At 39.8% G+C, this 26,292-nt stretch overlaps 3 protein-coding genes across 6 annotated transcripts in view; 2 read left to right on the top strand and 1 right to left on the bottom strand.

The window, feature by feature from the left end:
* Positions 1 to 109: 109 nt before the first annotated feature.
* Positions 110 to 16,094, top strand: UBE2D1 (ubiquitin conjugating enzyme E2 D1). 2 transcript variants are annotated; one of them, XM_053984299.1, is made up of 7 exons: positions 110 to 201; positions 8,072 to 8,135; positions 8,222 to 8,253; positions 10,872 to 10,949; positions 11,223 to 11,328; positions 13,485 to 13,578; positions 15,219 to 16,094. In XM_053984299.1, exons 1-7 carry the CDS (start codon positions 178 to 180, stop codon positions 15,262 to 15,264), a joined length of 444 nt encoding a protein of 147 aa, XP_053840274.1. In that variant the 5' UTR covers positions 110 to 177; the 3' UTR covers positions 15,265 to 16,094. The 2 variants fall into 2 exon arrangements, with proteins under 2 accessions (XP_053840274.1, XP_053840275.1); XM_053984300.1 differs by lacking the exon at positions 110 to 201 and adding an exon at positions 1,012 to 1,029.
* Positions 16,095 to 18,184: 2,090 nt separating this feature from the next.
* TFAM (transcription factor A, mitochondrial) lies at positions 18,185 to 25,627 on the top strand. The gene is made up of 6 exons (XM_053984296.1): positions 18,185 to 18,494; positions 19,599 to 19,669; positions 21,476 to 21,625; positions 22,973 to 23,068; positions 23,908 to 23,964; positions 24,709 to 25,627. Exons 1-6 carry the CDS (start codon positions 18,200 to 18,202, stop codon positions 24,922 to 24,924), a joined length of 885 nt encoding a protein of 294 aa, XP_053840271.1. The 5' UTR covers positions 18,185 to 18,199; the 3' UTR covers positions 24,925 to 25,627.
* REEP3 (receptor accessory protein 3) overlaps positions 25,479 to 26,292 on the bottom strand; it is a 45,339-nt gene continuing 44,525 nt past the window's right edge. For all 3 annotated transcript variants that reach the window (XR_008438204.1, XR_008438205.1, XR_008438206.1), the window contains one exon: positions 25,479 to 25,557. The gene's annotated coding sequence lies outside the window, so the exon portion shown is untranslated. The remainder of the gene's footprint in view (positions 25,558 to 26,292) is intronic.

Below are 26,292 nucleotides of genomic sequence, written 5' to 3'. Positions count from 1 at the left end.
CCGGCGAGCCCCGCGCGCGGCCGCGGCTCCGCATGCGCAGGAGGACACAAAAGGCACGGCGATTGCGCCCCCGCCCCTCCCGCTCCCACGGCGCGCGCTCCCGCCGCCCGCCCCGCCCCGGCCGCGCTCCCGCCCCGCGCTCCCGCCGCCTGCTTCGCGCTCCCGCCGCGCGTTCCCATGGCGCTGAAGCGGATACAAAAAGTGAGTGGGGCCGAGCCGTGGGAGGGGGCGGAAAGGTCCCCCTGCCTTCGGGTAGTCGCCGGAGCTGCCCCCCCTCTCCCCCCCCCCCCCCCCCCGTTGCCGGGGGTTGAGGCGGCGGCCAGACCGGGCTCAGCGAGAGGTGTCGCGGCAGCCGCTGCCGCGCGCTTTCTTTACCAGGACTCGTCCTTCCCTCGCCGACAGCTGGGGAAGAAGAGTGGGTGTGAGACGGAGGGGGGGGGGGGGGGCTCTTGTCTGGCCGCCTCACGGTTTCGGGACTCTGCCTCCCTGAAGGCCCCGCACCCCGAGTCGGTGCTTAAGGTGGTTTGTGGACCAGGCGCGGTGCTCCGAGCGGCGTGCGGGAGCGGGGAAAGCCGAGGTGCTGACGGGGAGCCTTCAGCAGAGGCGCAGGGACAACATCAGTCGCTGCCGTTGTGCACGGGCTGTTGCCTGGGTTTAGAAGTGTTGTCAGCGTAGTTCTTGGCGTGACCTTTGAGCGTATCCCAATTGTAGTGTTTTGGGCTGATACTTGTAATGGCCTGGTTCAAGCTGTGAGTTCCCGGTTTCCTTTTGTTTGGCAAGGCTGAGCTGATCGCTGTACACGACAGACAGGGTAGCGCGGCCAGCACGGGAGGGGAGTTAAGGTTAGTGCTTTGGCCGTGGAACAGAATCCGTGGTGTTTGGTTGCTGTTGATGTGCCATGTTAAGGCGGCATTGCTGCTATCCTGGTTATGTGACGGTGCGATTATTTCTTGTGCAGGATTCCCTTTTGCTGTCGGAAGCCATTGGTATTGCAGAAATAGGATTCTATAGTGACCAATTAACCCCACGGTAGGCAGATTTGGGATACCCTACAGTAGGTATCAGCTTACTTGGATGGATTTCTACCAGAAGCTGGTAGTCCTGTCTCATGCTGTAAAGCTTATGTCTTTACACAAAGTGCAGTTACAGGACAATTTTGTTCCTTCATATCACATGTTTGCCATGAATGTTGCATTCGACCATTATATCAAATATAAACAAATGATCACAGTGGTTTTCTTTAGCAGTAACTTTGTCGTGCTTCTACATATTACACAAATGGTTTGCCTCTTGTTGTCACTTTCATTTCCCACCTCTTCTTGAACATCTCTTTATCCTCAGATTTCAAGAAAAGGATTGTTCTGATTACCATATCTTTCCAATTCTTATTCATCTTCTTTCTGCTAAGATAAACAGACAAAGGGGAAAGTCTGGTAATCTAGTATTTTTGAGATGGAGTGGTGATTTGGGGCTTTCCAAATAAGGTCCTGCTAGAATAGAATTAATTAGTCTTCATCCTTTTATCATGTTCCCTGCGTAACTTTCTTTCTGCTTTAGAGACGTTCATACATATTGGAAAGCCACAATTTTCTTTAATGTGGCATTTGAGAACTTTTGATAGATGTGAAATTATGGTTAGGCTTTTTATCTAAGTATCTTTCATTCTGTTAGCCTTATTAAATTCTGTTTCTACTCTTTCAAAATGAAGTGATGCTTTCTAACCTGCTGTGAGGTGCTATGAGATTTCCTGGTTATACAATAACTTCTACCTGAAACATGAACAGATATTGGCTAAGGTAACTCCAAGAAGAGTTGAGATTAAATTTGAAACTGGTTACCACTTGCTTCTAGTTTGCTGCAGAAATGACTACTGCTGGTTTTCTTTTTTTCCCATTAACTACCCTCATCACTCTCTTCTGCCTTTCCAGGAGAAGAAAAAAAATTCTACTAGAGGGATTTGGCTAGCAGTCTGTCTCTCGAGAAGTAGAAGAGGAAAGGGAATGGCAAGGAAATAAATTTGTTTCAAATGGAAAATTAAAATGAAGTGGAGAAGTTTGAAAAGACAAACTGTTAGGATGTCATTGTAATACATAAAATTTTCCCCAAAAATCATGGAAATGGAAGTTTAATGGTAGATGAAATGTATTTGTATGTTGGTTGGTTTGTCTCCTCTACTTTCCTGGTGTTTCAGACTGGCTGTCGAGGTTGATAGTTATGTTGTATCTGAAGGATAGGAGGGGATAAGATCTGGAGTAGAGGAAGTGCTGTGGTTTCAGAGTGCCTAGAGGAATTCTTTGGAGAACAAAACACTGTCGGCAAACACAGTGGTATTGCTTGGAGCTCATCAGTCTAGACATATTGTCTGAAGTTAAGCTTTGGTGGGTCTAGGGTGGTTCAGAATTGTGCTTAAATGAAGCTAAGGGATTTTGGTGTCAAGCTTGAGTGTTTGTTTACAGTAATTTAGATAATTTGTGTGTTCAGTGTGATAACACCTACAAAGGAAGCAAAGCTATAATATGTCAACCTGTTAGTAAGCGTATTTTTTTCATACTGTCTGATTTCTAAGTAATATTGCCATTGAGACCTGTGTAATTGCATCCTGCCTTTGACTGATTGTCTTTGAGGGGCTCCTCAAAGGAGGATAGCATGTGGACTTGCAAGACTGTACCCTAGTTACAGAAAGATATATTGTGCTTGGGAGCTTTCTTAAAAAAGGGGCAACTGAGTAAGCAGTGAAGAAGCTGATCACTGCAGATGGAGCTATGTTGATCTTAGTGCTGTAGGTGGAAGAATAGTGAGGACGTGAAGCCCTGCTCTGCAGGCACAGCTGTCAGCAGTGTCTCCATGACAAACTCATCTCAGAGTTCCTCAGAGAGTTTGGGGTCGGGGGATTCTTACTCATCATAAGCTGAGGATCCTGTGTTCATTTGCCTTGTGAGTGCTTTGCTTTGCAGTTGTATGATAGAGGCACTGAATTTCTGTACTGTCAAAAAAGTTCAGTTTACACCGTCTGTGATGTTCCTTGGGGCACTGAAAGAACAGCACATTTTTGTGGGCAGTGTAAATTCCAGATGTTGCAAATGATGAAAGCAAAACAAATAGTGTAGGTTTTTTAACTGAGAAGAAATACTGTGCAAAGAAGCCTTTATTCTTGCCACCTCTGGAAAGTGAGATACCATGACTTTTGTGAAAGGTGGAAAATAATTCAGTCTGTCAGGCTCTGCAAAATAGTGTGTAGGTCTCAGTTCTGTCCATCTGTCTTATGCAGAACCATTTTTCTGGGGTTTCTGTTCCAAATTCTTTGTTCACATATCTAATTTGCAGAGTTTGCCATCCTGTTAGTTCCATATTGCAGCTGAGATTGTTTTTATAAGTCCTGTACCTGCATGTTCCTCCAGTGTTAGTGAGAGGTTGATGTGCTTGTTAATGCTCAAAGCTGTCTCGTACATAGTTTTGTTCAGGCATAAATAAAATAGGACTTCAAGAGATTTTAGAAGACATTTTGAAACCAGGAAGGAGAAGATAGAGTTGAACACTGCTTTAAGAATAGCTCTTGTTCTTATCTTATTGATACATAGTGCTTGATTGGTTTTCTTCTACAACTCAGTAAGAATAGAAGCATTCAAACGTTGAGTTGTTTCAGTGAACTATATGTCTCTGGGGTTCAGTATGTATTTCATATATGCATAGGCTAACAGGACATACTAACTTGAAAAGTTATGTTGAAAATAACTTTTGTTACTGTGTATTGACTCAAAATTACTGCTATTTGTGGTTTAGATTTTGACTTTAAACCTGCAGCCTTTGGATGGTAATTGACATAACTAGGAAACCTTTTCGGCCCTAACATAAAATGTTTGAATTTACTTTCAAAACCTCAGCTGGGATACTACATATTTTAGCAATTTTTTTTTGCATTAGAACAATGTATGGAAATAGAATATTTACTACCAACCATTATATCAACAAATCTTATTATAAATATGTGCTTTATATTTACCAAATTCGTGAAGAACCAGAGAATTCTTTAACTAGTCTTAAGTATGATCACTGTGGGGTTTTATGACAAATAGTTCCAAGCAGCAGTGTATGCATGGAATTGGTGGGAAATAAGTCTGTGGTCTACAGTGCATTTTGTGCAAGAAATTAAGAACACAACTGACAAATATAAATCTATATTTTAAATAATAATGTGGAGAAAGGTTGTGGTTTTGTGTTGTTTGGAGAATGAAAATAGCTTTTAGTGATGCTGTCTGCAGTTTATTTTGGTCTTCAGATAATCTGCAGTCTTTTTTTCTGAAACTTTTTTTTGACTGAAAAAAGACATGTTTAGGACTTTTATGCTGAGAACATTTATTTCCTTATCACCAAAGTGTCCTTTACAATGCTGCTCCATTAGCTTTTTGGGAGAGAAGCCTGGATGCTAATCAAGCATATCTAAGTGTTAAATTGGCCTTGCAGTCTTCAACTTCATACTTTTATGAAATACATCTGTATTATTCTGACCATGGGTATTAGTGTGCACGTTCAGAAACGTCTCCAATGTGTATAGCTTATCACAGCCTGTTTTTTACAGCTGTTAAACTTGAATTTTTGCTTCATGCTGTCTACAGGGCTGTTCAGGAACTTCTGTGTTGCAAGGGAAAGTGATCATTTGGAGGCTTTGCCCGTCTCCAGTAGTATGTTAACCATTAGTATTCTATTCTACCCTGAAATGTTTTGTATGAGAGGATTAGAGGATTTATTCCTACCACTGTCCCCAGCTTAGGTATTTTTCTCCATGCATGTTTATCGTGGCTGTGCTGGGACAGTGTGGCATGTGTTGGAGCTCTTGAGAGGCGCTCTTACGCTGCCACGTTCACCAGTGTTTGAAATAACTCCTACTTCTTCTGATGCATCTCTTGCAGACAGGATCTTGGGTTTAAGTATTCTCATAAAAGATGTTGCACCAGTGTACACTGTAATTTATAGTGGTGACTTTATCTTTTGAAAATGAATCTGCACTGCTTTGAGCTATAGATCTGTTTGCCAGCATATGTACGTCTTGCACCAGCACTTTCTATACCAGTGACCAACAGTATTTGTGCAGACCCTTGAAGTGACCAGACCTGCCTCATGCAGCTGCATGGTAGTAATCCATAAAGCTTGGACAAAGCTGCTTAACTTAAAATTAACTTAAAATTAGAGGGCAAGCTTTAGTGTTGACTGTGTACTGCCTCATGTGCAGTTATCTTGCACTTGATGAGGTTTCAGCAGGTTAAACTTTGTGAATCTTCAGCCTTATCCCTTAACAAAGCAAAGTTTTGGCCTTCTTCTAAAGAGCATCTGTGCTTTGTATAAAGAATTCTTGTATTCTCATTCTTTTGTGAATATGTAAAGTCATGAAGAAGTTTTTCTACATGTATTTAGAGGATACTCATTTCTGTTCTGCAGTGTTCAATTCTGGGCACTGGCAGGTCAGTCTGATTCAGGGACATCTGAGTATCTCCTTGCCCTGCTTCAAAAGGTATAGGAAAACTTGAAGCCTAGGTCTTACAGCTCTCCAGATAATTTTGCTTTAAACCTAAAGCTTAATAAAAGCATAATCAACAATATAAAGCTGAATAGTTCTTCCTTTTTATCACAGCTTGATCTGAATTTTTGTGTATAAAAGATTCAAACTGTTCATACTGTTGGATCGTGTTACCACTTGTATTTTTAAACCACACTAGCTTCACATATGGACGCAAAATGCAGCTTGAATTTGCTCTACTGATTTTGAAGTTTTACCTGGCTTTATGTTTCGTAGCTGCAGAAGCTCTCAGAATGTATTTGTGAACATTGCTCTCATTTGGTGAAGCTGATTGAAGAGAACCTTTTCTTCATTGTTGTTAGGAAATATTAATAACAGGGGTTTATAGTTGTGGGGTCTCATCAATGTATGATGAAAAATATTTGTTGGTTTTTTTCCTAATCATGAACAGATGTCAGTGCCTTTTTAGCCTGAACAAATTGAAGTGTATACCCAAGGAGCATTCCCCAGTTCTGTTAATTTTTAAGTACATGTGTATATATGAAAGAAAACAAATTTGTGTGGTTTTGGGGTATGTAAAGATCTTGATGAATACATCTAGCAACAAAAGCACTGTTACAGACTGACTCTAAGTGGTTGCCTGGTAGCTCCTATATGCATATGGAATGTTTGCATATACTTCAGAGGCTTTCTGAAAAGTTTAAGCTACATATTTTTCCAGTTACTGCCTTGAATTTAGTAGTCAATAATGACTGTTGCAAAATGCATGATTGTTAGTCTGAGTTTTCTGTTTTGGTGCTGTAGTGCAGCTTTTTGGTTTTGGTTGGGGTGTTTTAGTGCATGTACAAGACTTTATCTTCTTTTCTTAGGTTAGATCTTGAGTTGCAAATTAGAAGACAGCATGTGTAACAGCTCTGCTGCGGGTCATGTTTGTCCCTGGTGACTGCTGGAAACTTGAGATTTGTTGACTCTCTGTGTATACTGGCAGTGGCTTGGCTTTGCATAAATAGCTGGTTCTTAGAATCACTCCTTAATGAAATTTGAATCCTCTGATTAAAATAGGAACTGCACTTCTTTTTATTAGTTAAAGTCTATCCCAGAGTGTTCTTTCTGGATCAGCATACAGTGTCACCAATAAAAGTTAAAGTGCAGAATAAAGTTAAAGCGCAGACAAGAGATGCCAATTGACAACCTGTGCTATTTCAGTATAGGAAAAAGTGTCTGTCTTGTTTTAAATCACAAGATTGTGAGAAGTCACTTCAGAGCAGTAGTAAGATGTGGTGCTTTCTTTGATTTCAGGGCCACGAGTGGACCTGTAAGTCTCGCTGAATTTAGGTGTTGGGCCCATGGTAAATTGAGTTGAAATATTTACTGGATGTCATAAATGGAAGACTATATCACAGGAGTTGAGAAGTGTAGATTTTTAACCCTTCAAATTATCTGTAAGGCCTGATCACACTAAGTACGCTAATTCTACACTTGAGTTAAACTTAGTTCCAGTTTAAACCTTGATTTTTTTAAGTAGTTGCCTTGACTAATGTATTTTGAGTAGAAATGTTTCTGGTGTTACTTCTTAAGGTAAACTCGCAGACCTGCTTATGTCTATTGTCAACTTATATGTGCATGTTTTGAGTAAAGAATTGAGTTACTTACACACACCTTTTACTTTTTTCAAAGGAAGTACTTGTATGTAGTCATTAAAGTTCCTACAGGAGAGTTTCTATCAGCCTAGATTTGGAAAAAGTTTTCCTTAGTACAATAAAAGTTCAGACATCAAAAGGAGTATATTGAATTAAATGAGGAAAATGAACTAACATTACTGCCTGTCTTGTTTTCTGTTTGAAATAGTGATGATAAATCAGATGAAAAACAGTGCTAGTTTTGTGAAATCACATAATAATTTTAAATTATTTGGGACTGTGTGGACTCATGTAAGAGAAATAAATCAGTTGACCACCAAAAGCTCCTCTGAGTGCTTAAATTTCAACTTGGGAGTATTTTAGTAGTCATTAAAAGTATGCAGGTAACTGAATCAAGGTACAATAAATAAGGTGTAGAGCTAATATTTTTCCTTTAATTTTCAATTTAGTTAGGACCCTTTATATTATGTTCATACATCGTCTCTGGGCAGGCTGCAAACATTTTATGAGCCAGTGTAGCTCAGCTAATGTCCATAGACTAGGCAATACAGAAACTTTTGTAAAATCAAAAGCTGAGGGAATGATCAGATTAGCACCTAACTAAATTAAACGGTGAGTTTACAGACTAATCAAGAAACCCTTTTTGTTTTGACTCCTTCAAGTATATTGAACTTATTATGAACTTAGTTGCAACTTAAGTTCTTTTGGATATTAATTTCTAGCACGTGTTAGCTGCAGGCCATCTGGCAAAAAAGCAGTTTCAGTTTCAAAGGACATTTCAAGTGTTGACTGTTTTATCAAAATACTACAAAAAATGCCCACGGGTTTAATAAAATTGGTTTGTGTTCCCACTTTTGAAGGGATGCTGCCAAGTGGTATGGATTTTCATGTCTTTCAAATATTTTTGTGTTCCTTGCAGGAACTAAGTGATCTGCAGCGAGATCCACCAGCCCACTGTTCTGCCGGACCTGTTGGAGATGACTGTAAGCTCTTCCTAATAGATTCAGTACATTTCAGTTCTGGAAAGGCTCAGAAAATCTCTAATTGTTGTATCTTTTTTGCCTTTCAGTGTTTCATTGGCAAGCAACTATTATGGGACCCGTAAGTATAGGAATTGTGCCCCTTAAAATTTAAGACCTTGCTTCCCTTTTTGTTACAGAAGGAGTCATTTGGGTTTTTGTAAACACAGTAGCCACACACACTCAGCTGTGCTGTGTATAGCTTAAAACTTTAGGGTGGCATTGTTGTTCTTATTAGTCTGGTACCAGCTGTTTTCTGTATCTCCTCAAAAATCCCTCCTCTTCATGAAGTTAGAGGTTCTTAATTAGCCAGCTGTGGTGTTTGAGTTGGTGATAAGGGCTACAGAGCAAAGAGCTTGCTTTTCAGAGATGATCAGTTCTGGAAGATTCATCCATCTGAAAGGAGGAAGATTGGATGAAATCTAATATTAAAGTTGGTAACAAGACTGGAGCTTCAGAGGACTTTTAGATGGAGCTTATTTTATTTGATAGCTGTGATGTGACTCTGGCAAAAGCATATGGCTTTTGCAAACTGCAGGCCAGCAGTGGGGTGCTTTTGTTGGTTTTTGTGTGAGAAAGGTGCTTTCCTTGAGTTGAGAAAATGATGACTCTCGTGAAGGTAATGACATAAGAAATTACCAAAAAAGCTTAAAACCAGAACGCTTTGAAGGAAAACTGAGAAGAATTTTAGCAAGAAAAATAATAAAGAACAACCATGATCTGAGGGAAGATGTGCTTATTAAAATCCTGGTAAGAGGTTTGTATTCCTCGTGTTTTCCTTTTGGATTTAATAATTTGGAAATAAGAGTCTCTAGTTCAGAGAGTGAGCTGAGTCACTGTGCCAGGTGAAATTTTGAGATAATACTTAACCCATTAAGATGTAGCATTAATTCTTGGAGAAAAGTGGAAATGTGTCTGCTTTGAAGTAATTCTCCGTTTTCAGCACAGTTCTGAAGCAGTGAAAGATCAGTCACTAATTTGCTGGTGGTGTGCTGGAGTTTGTTGTCCAGCTTGTCCATGGTCCCTCAGCAGCTGTTTTCCGTAGTACACTAATGCCTTTGCCCTTTGGCTTGAACAACCAGCATGTTGGTATGTTCTTCCACATACCAAGGCCTTCTGACTCTTGCCCTCTTGCACTGCCAAAGGGTAAATGGCAAAGTGGTGATGAAGAGTTAACAAAAGCTTATGTGCTGGTTGCCACCAATAGGTCTCTGTCCAGAATGACTCTGATGGCATGAGTAAAGAAAATATTACCACATAGATTTTGGCTTAAATTCCATTGTCTTCTTCAGCTTTCAGTTCAGCTTTCATATTCTATAGTGGAAAATATTATTTTCTTTGCTTTAAGTTCCTCAGATGTCTCTAGTTAAGGGTAAGAATGAGCATCTCTTGCCAGCATTTCTCAGCTGTATCTGCAGAGGTACAGGAACAGAACACTTCAGATATTAATCCTTGATCTTGACAACAAAAGAAATTAGGGTTGCACATTCTGTATGTTTCCTGATGGCCCAAGGGTAGCATAGGACTAAAGCCTATATTCAGAATTAATTTCCTATGTGTGGAAGTAGGATAACCTCTTCTGTCTGTGGGTATCATAAATTTGTTTTATTTACCTTGCTCATAAAACATAGAGTGACTTCACTTTGGTTTCTTTTTGACACTGAACTTTGTCTCATCTTTAGCTTACTTTACCTTTGAAAAATCCATTTAGTATTTGTAAGAAGAGGTCCTTTGAAACCTAATTGGAAGTACAGTGGCAATCTTCTGAGGTCAGCTAGTGCTGACTTAGCATGACAGTATATAACCTGCCTTACTCTGCAGCCCTCTCTGCACTTTGAGCATGTAAGGCAGCATGGCTTAGCAGACCATTGTGAAATGTTGCCTCTTAAAGTCTTATAGTCATCTCTAAAACTGTTAATTTCCAAGGTAAAGGTTTTACTTAAAAATAGTCTGGCTTTCCTTTCATAAGAAAACCCAAAAACTTGATCTTCAGGTTTGTGTGATTGAGTTCTTACATGGTTGTTGTAAACTTACCATGAGATGAGAGCAGTTTTCTTCTTTCTCTTAACCAGAAATGGCAGAACTGCTCTCTATCACTTAGCATCAAGACTTTCCAGCTCACCTTTTTAGTTAATAAAAAATGAAAGTTCTTCGATGACTACAACAAAAGTATTTCTATCTATTAACTGTGTGCAACCAGGATGTAAACCTGTGCACGTGTTGTCTAACAAAATGCATGTTCACAGATTTGTACAGGTCAGAGATGTTTTGTGTTTTAAAACCCCCTTATACCATCATAATGAACTTGATTATGTTGGAAAATCCCACTCTTGGCATCTGCAAAGAAAAGCCACTTCTTAGGCTAAGTATGTTTGTAGCTTAAGAATGAAGATCAGAGCAGCTGTGGTCTTGCTCGGAGAGAGGATTTGGAGGACCTGCTCTGGTTTTTGTATTCCCTTTAGTGCACTGAAGCTATTGACCTACCTCTCTTTTTCTCCTCAGAAGGGCAGTGCTCAATAATTGTGTTGTGCTGCTGCAGTAGTAGCCACAGTTAAGGCTGTGGGAGGGTTCAGTTCCTCTGTGCCTTCCCAGTTTATGGCCCATAGTGGGGTATGTACTGGAGAAAAAATGGATTTTTTAGAAGGAAAGCTCCAAAACAGCTGAAATATGTTAATGTGTTTTGTTTTGTTTTTTTCTCAGCCTGATAGTGCATATCAAGGGGGAGTATTTTTTCTCACAGTACACTTTCCAACAGACTATCCTTTCAAACCACCAAAGGTAAGTCCTTTCTTTTAAGGAAAGAAAGTTTTTTGGTCAAAATTTATTCTTTGAGGCTTAATTTTGGAAGTTAAACTGGAAAGGTGAGCAATAGTATACACGTTCTTCATGGCTGCAGATAAGACTGTAAAAAATGGTGTTGGCAGATCTGATATGACTGGAAAGGAAGGGATGATTTTAAGGATTCCAAGTCTAATGATGGTTTTTTTTAATTTTTATTTGTTTTATTTTTATTTCTTTATTTATTTAAATTTTATTTATTTTTTATTACAGATTGCTTTTACAACAAAAATATATCACCCAAACATAAACAGTAATGGGAGTATTTGTCTTGATATCTTGAGATCACAATGGTCACCAGCTCTGACTGTTTCTAAAGGTAAACTCACTGATTTGATAATGCATGTATGAAGCTGCATACACTGCCATGGCACTTTTTTTGTGTATTATTGCACTGTCTTAAAGACAAGCAGTGGGAACTCAGTTATCCTACATGTTTCAGAAGAGGCAAATTTCATTGGAATTGTTGTTATGATCCAAGATCTTGTGCAGTTTATTGGGAATGTCAAATTGCAAAAAAATGCGTGCACATCGAAGAAATATTCTAAACCAGGTTGGGTAAGATAATAATGTACAATTAGCCTGAAATGTGGTAGCTGACTGGAGGAGAAACTGATGAGCAGGGCTTGCAAATCACAACTTGGAAGTAAATGTGAAGCCCTGATACTGACGTTGTGTGAGCTTACATGATTGCCTGTTGATGACTCTTCGGGCTGCCTGTGCATCCTTATGTGGACTAAGGTCTTAGTTACGCTTTCTTTAAAAATGAGGTAGTTTTTTCTGGTTTGCATTCCTTTGTAAGATGGAGATTTTAAAATGTAGCTCCTTTCACAGTCATCAGTAAGAGTTGTATTAAAATATTCTCATCCTGTAGTTAAGTTTTCAGGCATTTTGTGTCACTTAAAAAGCTGCTTAAAATGTGAGTGCTGTTGCTTCTCCTCACCCATCTTCAAATTTCTAAGGCACACTTAAGTCATATTACAGAAATTTCTCATGTGACTCAAAAGGTCAAGCCGTATCACATCTCATGTACTTGGGAGCTCTCTAAGCTATGTGCCAAAGTGTCATTGCATTGGGTGCACAAGCAAAGAAAAAACTGTGGGTCTTTGTCCAATGGAAATTGCACTATGCAAGTCCAGTTGCTGCACCTCCTTGGAAAAACAACTTCTCTTGCTTACAGGCCTGTGCAATAATCTCACAAGCCAAATAAAATCTAAGTCTAATATTCTCTTTCCTGAAGTCATTGCTAAAGACTTCAATTACTCTTATGTGTAATTGGTATAATTCTTTTTCACATAAATTAGTTGTTTTATAGCTATCCAAAAATTGTCTTGTTTCTAGTTATTAAGCAAATGAAAATTGGCACTTAGGTTTAACACTTGGCATCTACAACTGAAAACCCGTAAAATTTCTAGATCTTCAGCAGTTTTCTATCTCTTTACTTGTTGAGGACTTCTTTGGTTATAAAGTGGATCAGTCTGCTGGTCTCATGTTCAGATACTATGTGCTTTTAACCTGCTTGCAGATTATGTATTTCATAAACTGGAAATTAGCTCAGTGACTCATGGAAATTTCTCCTTTGTAGTCTTTGAATGAAAAGTTTACAGCATATTATAGCACCTCTGACCATCTGTGTGACCATGTATTCTAACCTGATTTTCTCATATTACTGGCACTTAAAATAAGTCAGTATTGAAGTGGCTGAACTTTCTACTCCTGAAAATAGGTGTGGTCTCTTGGGTAACAAGCTAAAGCAGGGGGGAAAAAAGGTATTCTACAGTTGATTCTTATGGCAGCATGAAGTTCCCTTTCACAACACATTTAGAATTATTTAATTGTGTATTCTTGTATGCATATTAGTTCCGACCATAAAAATAAAAATGGCCTGAAAATTATGGCCTAAAAATGTTAGGCAAAAAAATCAAACCTCCTTGGTTCAATACCAGGAAATTAATATGTAATTATAAGTGAATACCTGTATTTAATGCTGAACAAGTATTTCCCAAAATGGAAGTCACACTTAGGTAAAATGTTCTTATGATTGAGAGAATAACTGTCAGCACAGAAGTGGAGAAGGATATGCACAACTAGAGTACTGCATGGCAATGTAATATTAATAATATTAGTTACTTAATTGCAGATGGAAAGCTTAGTTTTGACCAATATCTATATGTAACTGTGTAGTCTGTAGTTGGGCTAATGTTCCTAGGCTAGGATGTCGGAGAGAGATCATTACAAAAGGTACAGGTTCATGGTTACAAATTCCCTGGGCTTGTATCAGGTGTTTACTTAGGCCCTAGAAAAATGCTGCTGTATAAACATTTCTGGACAGAACTGTTAAATGACAACTTAATACTAATATGCATTCTTTTTCTAATACCCTCCTACCACCCTCCTTCAGTATACTGGAATACATTAAAGGATTGTAGAAATAAAGCAAACTAACTTGTTTAATCTAGTGTCTCTTTTATTTAGTTTTATTGTCCATATGCTCCTTACTTTGTGATCCTAATCCAGATGATCCTTTAGTACCAGATATTGCACAGATCTACAAGTCAGACAAGGAAAAGTGAGTATAACATACGTAATTGTGTGTGTGGTACTTGCAGATGGCTATCTGCTATGCACCTTTGATATTATATTTAGCAATACTCTTTTCCTAGATTTCCACAGGATTAGCTCTTTAAATACTGAGAATAGTGATGGCAAGTAGAAAACTGTAGGCATACACAGCTGTTGGTAACTCATTTTTTCGTACTTAATTACATAAAACCTTCATGCTTTTGTGTAACAGATTGATTGCATAAAAATTATTTTCCCAAATATGAGTTATTTGTTGCTACTGCAATCCTCTGGTTGTAAAACCCGTACAGAAGAATTTTTGACCTTCTGTTTAACTGACTGAGTTATTTGGTACCTATTTTTCAGTGTTGAGCCATTGAAGACTTCTTGCAGTGTATGCAGTGGCCTGTGGCTCAACACATATCACAGATTCAGGAAGGTTTGAGTATTGCCTTTACCTTGAGCAGTAGACAGCAAAGGAGTGATGTAGAAGTTACATGGACATCTGTGGTCTAGTATTTCCTACTAAAATGGCCTTCTTCTCACAGTTCAGTGTGTGGTATAGTCAAATCATGTAACTTCTGAAGTGCCTGAATGCTGTAGCTGATTCTACAAAATAGATAGTGTTCAAGTTGAGGATGTTGTGCATCAGCTTTTTTCTACCCACCTACTTATTAGTGATTTCAGCTGTTGTACCTCCTGTTTGTGAAGGAAGTAAATGAGGGATGGTTTTCTATCTCCAAATCACAAAATTTAATCATTGCTAGGGAAAGTAAGAAAATATGTAGTCTTGACTGTAGCTTTATCTTGTGATGATCACCTATTAAATTTTTTTTTTTTTTACCTTGGATTTAGGAAATGAAAGATACATCTGGTTGCCCCTGAGCATTTATCTATGAGTATTTTATTATAAGTTAAAATCCAGAGACTTGTATGGTAGCATATTCTTAAGAAGAAAACCAATTAGTAAATGAGTTGCTATACTGATCTTAAGAGTTAAAAACTTGTCAGCATTTTTTTCTGGTTGACTCAAGAAAGTGAATCCAGTCTGATGAATAGAATGTAGCAAATGTAAGGACCAGAGTGGAAGCTATCAACTCTCTAAGGACATTTACCCTTGGGATTATGGAATTACAAGATAATCAGCTTCATACCAGAAGGAAAAGACCCAAGACTTAAAACCTAGTAAAAAATGCTTTTCAGAAAATTTTCTTTTCAAGTTCTGAAATGCAGCTGGCAGTGCAGAACAGAGAATAAAATCCCAGTTAATTATATGGAATTTCGTGGTACTAAAATATGTAAACTTTGTTAGACTCTTAATCGCTTATGCCTTTAGAAGTAATTGACAACAAATTCCTGTTAAGGTACAGATAAGGGAACCAGTCATGAAATACAAATGAAGGATGCACAATGCTACACAATTTAATGCAAACCTGTGAAGTTTGAGTCTGAATAGCTTTGATACATAACTTTAGAAACTGAATGTGTAGTGGGTATATACTTGTTAGCTTTTAGACTTTTTTTAATGTTCTTTGCCTCTGCTCAGAGGTGAAAAGCTCAATAACAGCTGTATTAAGTAAATATGTGGCCATTGTCAGTGTATCACTAACAGCTCTTCACTGTAATGCCTTCTTTCTGCACGTACAGATACAACAGACATGCAAGAGAATGGACTCAGAAATATGCAATGTAAATTTTTGAAGACATTTTCATATACCACAGAGTACTGTAAATTCTAGTTTTTTTCAAAATTAGAAGGAAATGGAGCACAGTTTATGGTTTCAATGTGACACCCCTTGAATTTTTTTTCACCTGTGTAAGTGTGTTTCTGGAGCAAGAGAGAACAAACTTCCAAAAATAACCTTATGACTTTGTTAAGAATATTTATCCTCTTTGTATGCTTTGCAGAAGACATTTATTATAGTTTTTAAGAGTTGGACACCTGCATCTTCAGACTACAAGATCTATAATTCAGTTGTAAATCAGTGAAATTATTTTTGCTGGAAAAATTAGCTGTTTTCATGTGATGAATACTGTATGTGTGTCATTGAAGTATGTTGTCTGTTTCATAAGTGTGTTCAAGTTTCTTTTTGTTAGTTCTTATATAATTTGTATTTTTTACTGTATAGACTATTTTATTTACAATGTAAGTCATTTCAGTTTAGACTTGCTTGTGCACAGTATTGACAAAATACAACTGCTAATAGTGAAAATAATTGGAGTATCTCACCCATTAGAATATTTTGAAGACTGACTGCAGACTTCTTAAAACCTAAAATTATCTTTGCACTGTAAATCTTTGTATGCTGATTATGGAGAAACACTTGGTTTTGATTCTGTTGCATACTTGACTTAATTTTATTGCAATGTGAACTAATTGCACTGGTATGTAGAAAGATATGTAACTCTTTTGTTGCTATTCACAACTGATTTGTGACGTGTGGGCAACATAATACTATCACAGACCTTTTACAAATCCAGATGTAGCCTTTTCCATATAAATAAAATACATTTTCTACTTTCCTTGGCTATTTTTTTATCTTAACTCATGCATATCCTTGAAGTACTTGTTCCAACATTCTAACAGAGAACTGCCAGTAGTGTGTATGTTTCTTGTAGACAAAATGCCCAATAAAGCCATGCATAATGTACTACTTAGAACTGGGCTCTAAGTTAATTTTTATGCTAGTTCTAGCCTAGTGGATTTAGCATATTATGCCCATTGTTGGATAAGAGGATTTCAAATAGGTTAATGCCATGCTACACCAATATCCATGTATGGAGGAGAGAATCACAAGGGTCTGTTACGGTGGTGTACTTGTAATATCAGAATGTTACAGTAAACTCACACTTGAAAGTAATTTTCCTCCTCACACTTGAAAGTAACTTGTCCATTAGCTTTCACTTCAGTTGCTTCAGACTATGCATGTGGAAAACCAAAAGTGCTGGAGAGGAGCAATCTGTTCTTAAAACATAGATCAAAAGCAGAAATACTCTTGATTTCCTACCATTCATTCTTGGTTATTTGAAAATAAAAAAAAGATGACTAAATATTTTTATCTGTATCTTGCACATGAAAGAAAAATTACGTTCTGTTGGGAAATTTGTTATCATAAAATACATTTTTAACATGACAGATATATTTGGTTTGGGGTTTTATTATTGTTTTTTATTTGAATATGCATCAAACTGGAATGTGGGGTACAGGTGGTAAGCATGCACAGTAGGAGCTTTTATTCCTACCAGTGGGATATTAACTTCATGTTTCTTGATTTACTCACCTTAAGTTGGTCACATATGGGAAAATGTCATTTCTGTGCCAGTTTTATCTGTGATGTAATGGTGACATTTGAAACAGCTTGATTGAGAGTGGTTCTAATAATTTTAAAATATCCCTGTTCACAACATTTTGCAAGCTGACTAAATGGATTTTTTTTGTTACTGAGTGCTTCATTATATTTGAACTAGGGCAATGTAGCTAGGAAGGCAAGACATCATTGCTCCAATGATTGTAGAAAACTGACCATCAGAATGTGTTCATGGTGTTTATTTTTTCTATGTAAAATAGCAATCTCTTTGTACTAGAAGTTACTTAAAATTTTGGAATATCTGTATAGAACTGTGTGAAGTCAGGAGTTGGACTTGGTTTATTTTGGTTTATGAGTTTGTGTTAGGGATGGTTTGAAAACATTTATGCTTTACCTGGTAATATTTTTGCTTTGTGCCATGCATTAATGACTTTCCACCACAGTATGAAACCAGCAGGAGGATTGAAAACCAACCAACACCCATGTGTAGGACATATTAAGCATATGTAAATAATAAAAAAGGAACTTGTCTATGATCATGCTGGTTTAGAGGTGTGAAGCTAAATCTTTGATTCTTATGATACTCCTAGCAGTTCAGCCTTTCTGCTTTTAAAATTATCACAGTGAAATAAATACATTTTTTAAGACTTCAGTCATGCTATGAAGTGTCTGGGTTCAATCTGTGGAGAGAAACACTTCCACTACTGCACCTTCAGAGCTCTTCGGTTAATGCTTTTTATACTAATTCTATTTCCAAGGCTGAAAAGTTTACTTTATTCTGTGCTGTGTACTACGATGGGAAAAAAATAAATAAAGTAAATATTTTTCCCCGAGAACTGGTCGGAGCAGTGGCGCCTGCTGTTTCAGACACAGCTGCGCCCAACAGCTCACCGTTGCGAAGGGAAACAGCGAAGCTGTGCGGTTTGGTTTTGGTCACACCTCATCAACAGAATCAATTACTGCCCACTTGGTTCTGATCTCTGTTACCGTTTCTGTCTGCATGTGCTCCTGTGGGTGCACACAACGAACCCGCCCGCGGTGCGGAACCTTCGGGGCCGTGGTGTCACCTTTGTGGTGGTGTCTCCCTGTGGCGGTGTCACCTCGTGGCGGTGTCACCCTTGTGGCGAGGCTCACCGTTGTAGCGGTGTCACCCTTGTGGCGAGGCTCACCGTTGTAGCGGTGTCACCTCGTGGCGGTGTCACCCTTGTGGCGAGGCTCACCGTTGTAGCGGTGTCACCTTGTGGGGCCGCCCTGGCCCCGCCCCTCACGCCGCCGTCCCAGGGTGCCGCGCGCCGTGGCGCGCAGGCGCGGCGGGCCGGCATGGCGGCGGCAGCGGCCTTGCTGGGCCGGGCCGCGGGCCTGGGCCTGGGCCTGGGCCTGGGCCTGGTCACGGCCGCGGGCGGGCGGCGGCTCCTCCGGTGCGGGACGGGAGCGGGGCTGCGCGAGCGGGGCACAGGGACCCTCCTCGACGGTGCCGTTGTATGCAGGGCCGGCGGCGCGGCGGAGCGCTGCCTGTCTCGAGGGACCAGCTCGATTCAGCGCCCGAAGCGGCCCCTCACCGCCTATTTTCGTTTTGTGATGGACAACCGTCCGGCCTTTCGGGAAAAAAACCCAGGTACGAGGTTGGAGGGGAGGCGGGCTCGCGGTTGGCGCTGTTGGGAGCCGCGGCTCCGGTACCGCCGCCCCCAGAGCGGGGCCGTGGCCTGCGCCCCCGGAGCGGGGTGGGCCGGGAAGCCGGAGCAGCAATCCCTCTGTAAACCCGAGCGTCGGGAACGATCTGAGGCGTGATCTGAGAGCCAACCCGTCTGTGTATCTGTGCCCGCCCCAAGGGACTCCAGCACGGTCATGCTCACTGCCTGCACGTGCCTGCTTGGTCTTCCGTGCTTCAAAAGTCAACAAAATGAACGTGTGTGTGTAACTTTAAAAGTGCTTGATTAAATACTTTGCCTAGGTAATACATGTTAACAATGACTTAGGAGCCTTAATTATTTTTGAACTCTGAATTTGAAGTACATTTTTGCCAATGATGTGAGCTGTGCGTGATTTTATTTTGAAGCTTAGTAATTGAAAAATGGCAGGTATTGGATTGCATCACTGTATATGGGAGAAAAAGTAAGTGTATTTAGAGGGAAATGGTTTTCTGTGAATATGTTTGATTTACTATCAAAAACTTTACTTACAGGCAATGCTGTGACTCTTGCCAGAGAGATGAAGAATAGAAAGATAAGCTGGTTTTGAAATACTGTTGAAGGTTAAAATGTTTAAATAACTATGGTCATATTGGGCAAATCCTGAGGAAGATTTAAGTAGGGAAAACCATTTGCTACCCTGTTTAGCTCACCAGTTCAGGAGTTCCACACTCTCATATAGAACTGGAAATTTTACTTTTGGTTTCTTCCCTGCTCCTCCCTCCAAATACAGACCATCTTGCATTGTATGGAAAAGTATCCAGCTAAAAAACCAAAAAATCTGAAATTGTTGTGGAGTAAAAATAGCTGCCTTGAAATGGTGCTTCAGTTTATTTACTGTATGTTGTGTTCCAGGTGAGCAGTGACTCTTCCCCATCCCCCAAATATTGCAGTACCCTTTAACTGCCACAGTGAGTTAGTTTTATGAAAGGACAAAAATGCGTTTGTATAGGAAGATGATACCTTTGACAGCTTTCCTTGGGAAAAATTGAAGAAGCTTACTAAAGGTACAATGTTGATCTTTATTACAGAAGCGAGCAACACAGAACTGATTAAAAAATTAGCAGGTGCGTGGAAGGAGTTACCAGCATCACAGAAGCAGGTAAGGTTGTATCCTTTCCCTGAGTACTTTGAATTCTACAGGTGGTCGGGTTTTATTTGGTCTGGTGTCTTGTGGTTTCTTTATTTAGTCTGGTGGGGTTTTTTGGTTGGTTGGTTTTTTTTTTAAAGGGCTTGAAAAAGCAAGTGTGTACAAAGGTTCAGATATCAAAACAGCTGGGAGAATTGGGAGCTTTGAATAACTCAGAGGAAGTGTGGTGGGATGATCCTGGCTGAATGCCAGATGCCCACCAAAGCCACTCTCAGCTGGGCAGGGGAGAGAAAATACAGCAAAACATTTGTGGGTCTGAATAAAGCAGGAGAGGTCCCTCAGCAGCTTCTGTCAGGGCAGAACAAACTTCACTTGGGGAAATCAGAGTAGGATAATGAGAAATAAAAACTCATATCCTAAGACACCTTTTCCCCTACTCTCCCCTCTTCCCAGGCTCAACATCACTCCCAATTTCTCTACTTCCTCCTGACAGCAGTGCAGGAGCACAGGGAATGGGGGCTGAGGTCAGTCCACCATGTGTTGGACTGACCTCAGCTGCTCCTTCCTGTTCAGTGGGAGAACTTGGGCTCCCTTCCTCAGGGGACAACCCCCATGAACTGCTCACAATGTGAGTCTTTCCCATGGGCTGCAGTTCTTCAGGAACTGCTCCAGCACGTGTCCTTCAGAAGCAGGCTTTACACGGGGTCACAGCCCCCTTTGGGCATCCCCCTGCTCCACTGTGGTCTCCTCCACGGGCTGCAGGTGATCTCTGCTCCACCCTGGGCTGCAGGGGCACAGCTGCCTCGCCATGGGCTGCACCCCAGGCTGAAGGGGAACCTCAGCTCTGGTGCCTGGAACATCTCCTGCCTCTCCTTCCCTGACCTTAGGATCAGTAGAAGTATTCTTCTGACATGGTCTGCCTCCTTTCTCTGGCTGAAGTTGTGCAGCTTTCTTTTTCACTGCCTTAACTCTGTTAGCCCTGAGGTGCCAGCACCGTCACTGATGGCCAATAGCAGGTGCCACTTGGAGCTGGCTGGTCTTGGCTCCATCAGGCTTCTCATAGGAGCCATGCCTGTACTCCCCTCACCACCAGAATCTGGCCGTGCAAACCCAATACAGGAAGATACTTTGCTAGTTGTACTTGCACTTGTAGGTGACCTTGGCTTTAATAGTTTTAGTCTGGTGCCAGAGAAATGACACACACAGCTCTCTCACTCCATGTGGCTGTGGGGCTGCAAACCAATTATTTCTCCTTTTTGAATGGCAATATTGCATTACATGTACAATACAAGTTTTGTAAAGTTGTTCTGCTCTCATGTATATGGTAGGTGAAATCTCAGTTAATTTTGTTGGAAGGACCAACTTCTTTTGTTTCATATAAATTTCTTTAAAAGTCATCAAATTAAGTCATAAGTAGTGAAGTTTCTCTGGGTGGCAGTTTCAAGGGATAAAGTAAAGCAACTCTAGGACTTGCTGATGGATTTAAATGCTATTTATAGCAAAGTAATGATTGTTCTTCCTTGACTGCAGTTAGCAATTCGAGGCAGTTAGGAACTAAATTCTGTTTCCTAAAGGAAATATTCAGTAGACTTGAGGTGCTCTCACATCCCTTCTGGACTTCTCACTCTGTGTACCTTTCCCTTCTCTGAAATGTGGAACAGGGGATCAAACAGATTAAAATCTGATGCTCTGGTACAAGTTTTTCAGTCGGTAATTTTTCTGCTCATAGGTTAGAAGTGTTAGCTTGTCCAATGGTCAAGTGCTTCTGACTGAAAGCATCTAGCTTAAGTTTAAGGCTGGTGCTGGTTTGTGCTGTAGGTTTATGAGGAAGCAAGAAAGACAGACTGGAAAAGATACGGAGAGCAGATGGCCGCTTACAAAGCCCAACTGACTCCAGCCCAGGCTGCTGCTTTGAAAGAGGAAAGGAGAAAACAACTGGCAAAGAGAAGATCAATCAGGGCAAAAAGAGTAAGTATTTTGAAGTTCAGGTTTCTTTTCTCTCAGGGAACCTGAAGTCTGTTTGTCTAGTATACAAAGCAGAGTTGAAGCATGTTTTAGAAATACAAAAGCAACTCAGAAAAGAAAAAAAAACACACAACATACACAAACCTCCAAAAATGCCATGGACTAAAATAATTACTGGTGTTAGCAGCTAGTTTAGTGGCTTTCCTGTGCTTGAAGAGCACAGAACTAGCATGGATCTTCGTGCTTAGAGGTAGCTTCTCTATGCTTTTTTTCTCCCTGTTTCTAGAGCTACTAGAGAAAGGATAGGCACTAAAAGACATTTGGACCAGCAACACTTTCTTCAGATGGGAAGACATCCAGAAATGGCTTTTCACAAAGACCTTGTATCTGTTACCTCATTAGGGCCTACAAGGTAGCAGCTGTTTGAAGTAGCCTTTTTTTCTTCTTTTTTTGGGCTCTGCCACTGTGTAGCTGCTGCTGTGATATCTGTTTGTGTCCTTTACTAGCATATTCATAAGGACCATCTTCCCTATTCCTTTTTGGCTGGTTTATGTATAAATCCTTAGAGACAGAACCACCTGTGACAGTACAATATTATGGTTTGTCTGGAAAGGTCAAAGGGGTTATGTATTGCTTATTTTTTTTTGGTGAATTAAACTGTGGCATCGCCCTAATTGGCAAAAGCAAAACAAATTTGGTTTAAAAGACCCCTGTTTAGAGGGAGTTTGTAATCTTAATGATTCTGCTGCTCCTTTTTAGAGGATGGCACCACAAGGAATTCAGTTGGTGTTTCTAATACCTAAGCAGATGTTAACTTACAGCACCTAGGCTCTAGTGGGAATGTCAGGACTGGAGAAAACGGGAAGTGTAATTGCATCTATAACTTGCTGTCCCTATAGGCAAAACACTCTGATAAAGAAACACAGTTCTCTTCCACCTTCTCGCCTCCCACAGATAAGTGTCTGCCCTCTTCTCTGCACACAGGCAGTATTTCACACCAGAAACTGAAGTCTTACTGAAGAATAATAGAAAATCTGTCATCATGACTTCCTTACAGAGTTGAATTTAGTAGCACTCTCTGGTTTCTGGAAGACTTAGCTGAAGTAAGAACCAGTTTTAAATGTTTTTTCAACAACTTGTGAAAACTCAAGTTGCTAGCTTTTTGTAGTTTAACATTAGTCTTGAAAAGCACTAAGAGCGTCTTGACATACAGTCCAGTTTACAGAATAAAACACCAAAGAAAGAATTTGTGTTTGATTTTTGCATAAAATATAAAGATAAATACTGAGTTTAGTTTTGGAACAAGTACATGCTTGGTAGATGGAGTAACTTCTCTTGTTGTTTTTAAAGGAATTGAATCTACTTGGAAAACCTAAAAGAGCTCGTAGTGGCTTTAACATCTTCCTGTCAGAAAATTTTCAAGAAAGTGAGGGAAATTCACCTGTGGTAAGCCAGGAAATACTATTTTTTAAAAATATATCCATTGTATTCAGAAAAATGTAGTTTAGATTCTGTCATTTTCAGAGATACTGTTCAGTAGTTCACTATCTGGATACTGCATTGCTTAGGTTATTTTTTTAAGCTGTGGCAATGTGGCTATACTGCTAGCATGGCCTGTATAAAAAAGTGCTGTGTAGTATGTAAACTTAAAAACATTTGTGCTATTTTTTGCACTTCAGTGTTACAGACTTTATCTGTTCCTTTTGTAAGGAGAGAATTCTCCTTCCCTTTGTTTTGATGTAGAAATACAGTTTTTCAAAGAGTTGTGTGGTGTGCTCCTGTTCTGGCAGTAGCAGTTTATCATACCTCCTGTAGTTCAGCTGGTGTTAAGGGAATACAGGAGTTCCTCAGCAAACTCAAAAGTTCTGCACTAAACTGTGCTTTGGGGTGGTTTAAGATACACTGGTGGATTATAGCACTTGAGGTGCTGCAGACCCACCCTGTGTGCCTCATGTGTTCCTTACCCTACACATTTAGTCAGTAAGTCGGGATGGTGCATATAGTTCATTCCTCAGTTTTCCATGTACAAGGCAGGTTTCTCCAGTCAGCTGAGGCCTGCACTGTAAATGTGGCTCAGATGATGCCCAGAAGCTTGTTTTGAACAATACAGTTTATTATTTACTTACATTAAAAGGGTAAATAAGGGGAAGCAAGCTTTTGTGACTTGGTGCTTTTTTGCATTGGTTTATGCTTGACTTTCACTCGTGCAGTATTTATCTGTACCCCTCTGAAGTCCGTCTACTCCTAAAATAACTCTCACGTATTGCATGTTCTGTATCCCATAGGCAAAGCTGAAGAAACTATTTGATACGTGGCAAAAAATGTCTGCTTCCCAAAAACAGGTATGTCAGAGGATTTGAATGAGGATCTGATTAATCAGAATTAAAAACCTGAGTCAAAATTGATAAATTCATACAAGATCTTGAAGTCAGTTGCCGAAATTATAATACTGAGGAAAATACTCCAAGATCTTTATGCATCTTGAAAAAGATTGTCATTACCTTTATTCCAGTAGTGACCATTTAATTCATAGTGTTGTTGAAATGTGAGTCAGTGGAATAGGATGGAAGTTTGGTGTGCCTTAAAGTGGATGCTAAGCAACATCTAGAAAAAAAGGTGGAATAATACGTAACAATTTTATTTTTTTTATAATCATCCATAATATCTTTAAACACCAGCATAAGAATTTGCTGCTCGTGGAAAGACTTCTTACAGGGGAGAGTAACAGAAATCCACAAGTGATATGCACAGGGTAATTTATTAACTTTGGTTGTCTGGGGGATAATTTTCTGCCAGCTTTCTGAGTGTATTGAACTATGAACCTGTAGATGAGCAAATCAAAAGTGAATCAGCAGAACTGAATAAATTTCCTCTTCAGGAATGGCCAGCTGCTGACATAACTGCAATTTAGTGATAAAGCTTTGTATTTTTCTGCATTTTGATTTTTTTTTTTTCAATTAGCTGGGGTAGAAAGCAAATGCCTGGGCTGTTCACTGCACGGGTGTTGTTCTAAGTCACCTTTGTGTCATGGCAGTTTTCCAGAAAAAGCCCCTTCTGTAACTTCTTGATACCTTATTTTCTTTCAGCCATACTTGCAGCTTGCTGAAGATGATAAGATTCGGTATGAGAATGAAATGAAGTTGTGGGAAGCAAAAATGATTGAACTGGGACGTGAAGACCTGGTGCGTTCCAAAAAGCAAAAGTTAAAAAAGAAACCTGCTGAAACTGTAAAGCAAACTGAAACAGCCAAAGCTTCTTCAGGAAGAGGAAAAAAGGCAAAATTAAAAAAATCGGAAGAATAAAAAAATGCCCTGTGATTGTCTTATTTCTGTCCTGCTGTGTTAATGCTGCAGTCAGCATTAGCACTGAAATTTGGAAAACCCGTGAAGGGCCCTTTGGAAAGGTGATCAGGTAAGAGAGGAGTTACTGTCTCTCAGAACTGACTGAAATAATCACTGCAGGTGTAGCCTGAGCTGTAGGATAGCAATTGATTAATCAAGCTGTGAATACTGATACCCACTGACATCAGCAGTGCTCTCCAATAACGGTTGATAATATCCAGCTTTTATAAGCTATTTTTTTGATGAAAAAATAAAAAATATTCTTTCTTTATGAAAGAAAGAATATTCTGCAATGTTACCATCTAAATTCTGTAAATAAGAGCTGAAATCTGAGTTAACACTGCTGTGTTTTATTCCCTCCATGTTATTGCTAGTGGGATGTTCTACATTTCAACAGGCATAAGAAACACAAAATGCTAGCTTTTATTTTATGCATCTGTCTTTTTGTACCTGTTAATCTGTGTATGCCACTTCTGTTGCATTTAAAGACCCATGTGAGTTTTGTATGAACGTACCTTTATTGGACTTCGATTTTGTGGTTTTGTTTGGATACATACAAACATTTTTGTCTCGTTGTTGTCACATTTGGGCGACCTAGAAGGAAAAAAAATATGTGAGCTGCTTGACATTTGAGTTTTGGTGTAATAAATACAGGTATTTTGAAGAGGTGGTTGGTTTCTTTCCTGAGGTTTCTCCATCTTAGTTAAAGTCTCATAGGTATTTTGAGGAATCTATTTTTAGAATGCAGGCCAACTTTTTCAGTATTTGGTGGATCTCATATGTTTTGAGTGACCCACAAAATTATGGAATTCTAGAAAGGCTTGGGTTGGAAGGGTCCTTCAAGATCACATGGTTCCCACGTCCCTCCCATAGGAAGGGATGGTACTCACTACATCAGGTTGCTCACAGCCCCATCCAACCTGGCCTTGGACACTGTCACCTAAAAAGGGGCATTTTCCTTAAACCCTTTGTGTTTGATCAGTCTGTTAATGCTCTGGGGTTGACTGCAGAAATAAATTGGAAGCAGTTATAGACAAGCACTGAGTGCCAGTGCAAACCAGCTTGATAATCATTCAGTGCACATTGAATCACAGAATATCCTGAGTTGAAGGACCCATCAGGATCATGAAGTCCAACTCCTGGCCCCGCACAGGAATCCCCCCTATGCCTGAGAGTGTTGTCCAAACACTTCTTGAGTACTAACAGGCTTAGTACTGTGACCACTGCCCTGAGGAGCCTTTGGGGTAAGAACCTTTTCCTGATACCTAACCTAATCCTCCCTGACACAGCTCCAGCCAGCGCCTTGGGCCTTGTTACTGGTCACAAAAG

The sequence above is a fragment of the Vidua macroura genome, chromosome 8 (genome assembly GCF_024509145.1).
Source record: "Vidua macroura isolate BioBank_ID:100142 chromosome 8, ASM2450914v1, whole genome shotgun sequence".
Taxonomy (NCBI): Eukaryota; Metazoa; Chordata; class Aves; order Passeriformes; family Viduidae; genus Vidua; species Vidua macroura.
This window is presented reverse-complemented; position numbering and strand designations above follow the sequence as displayed.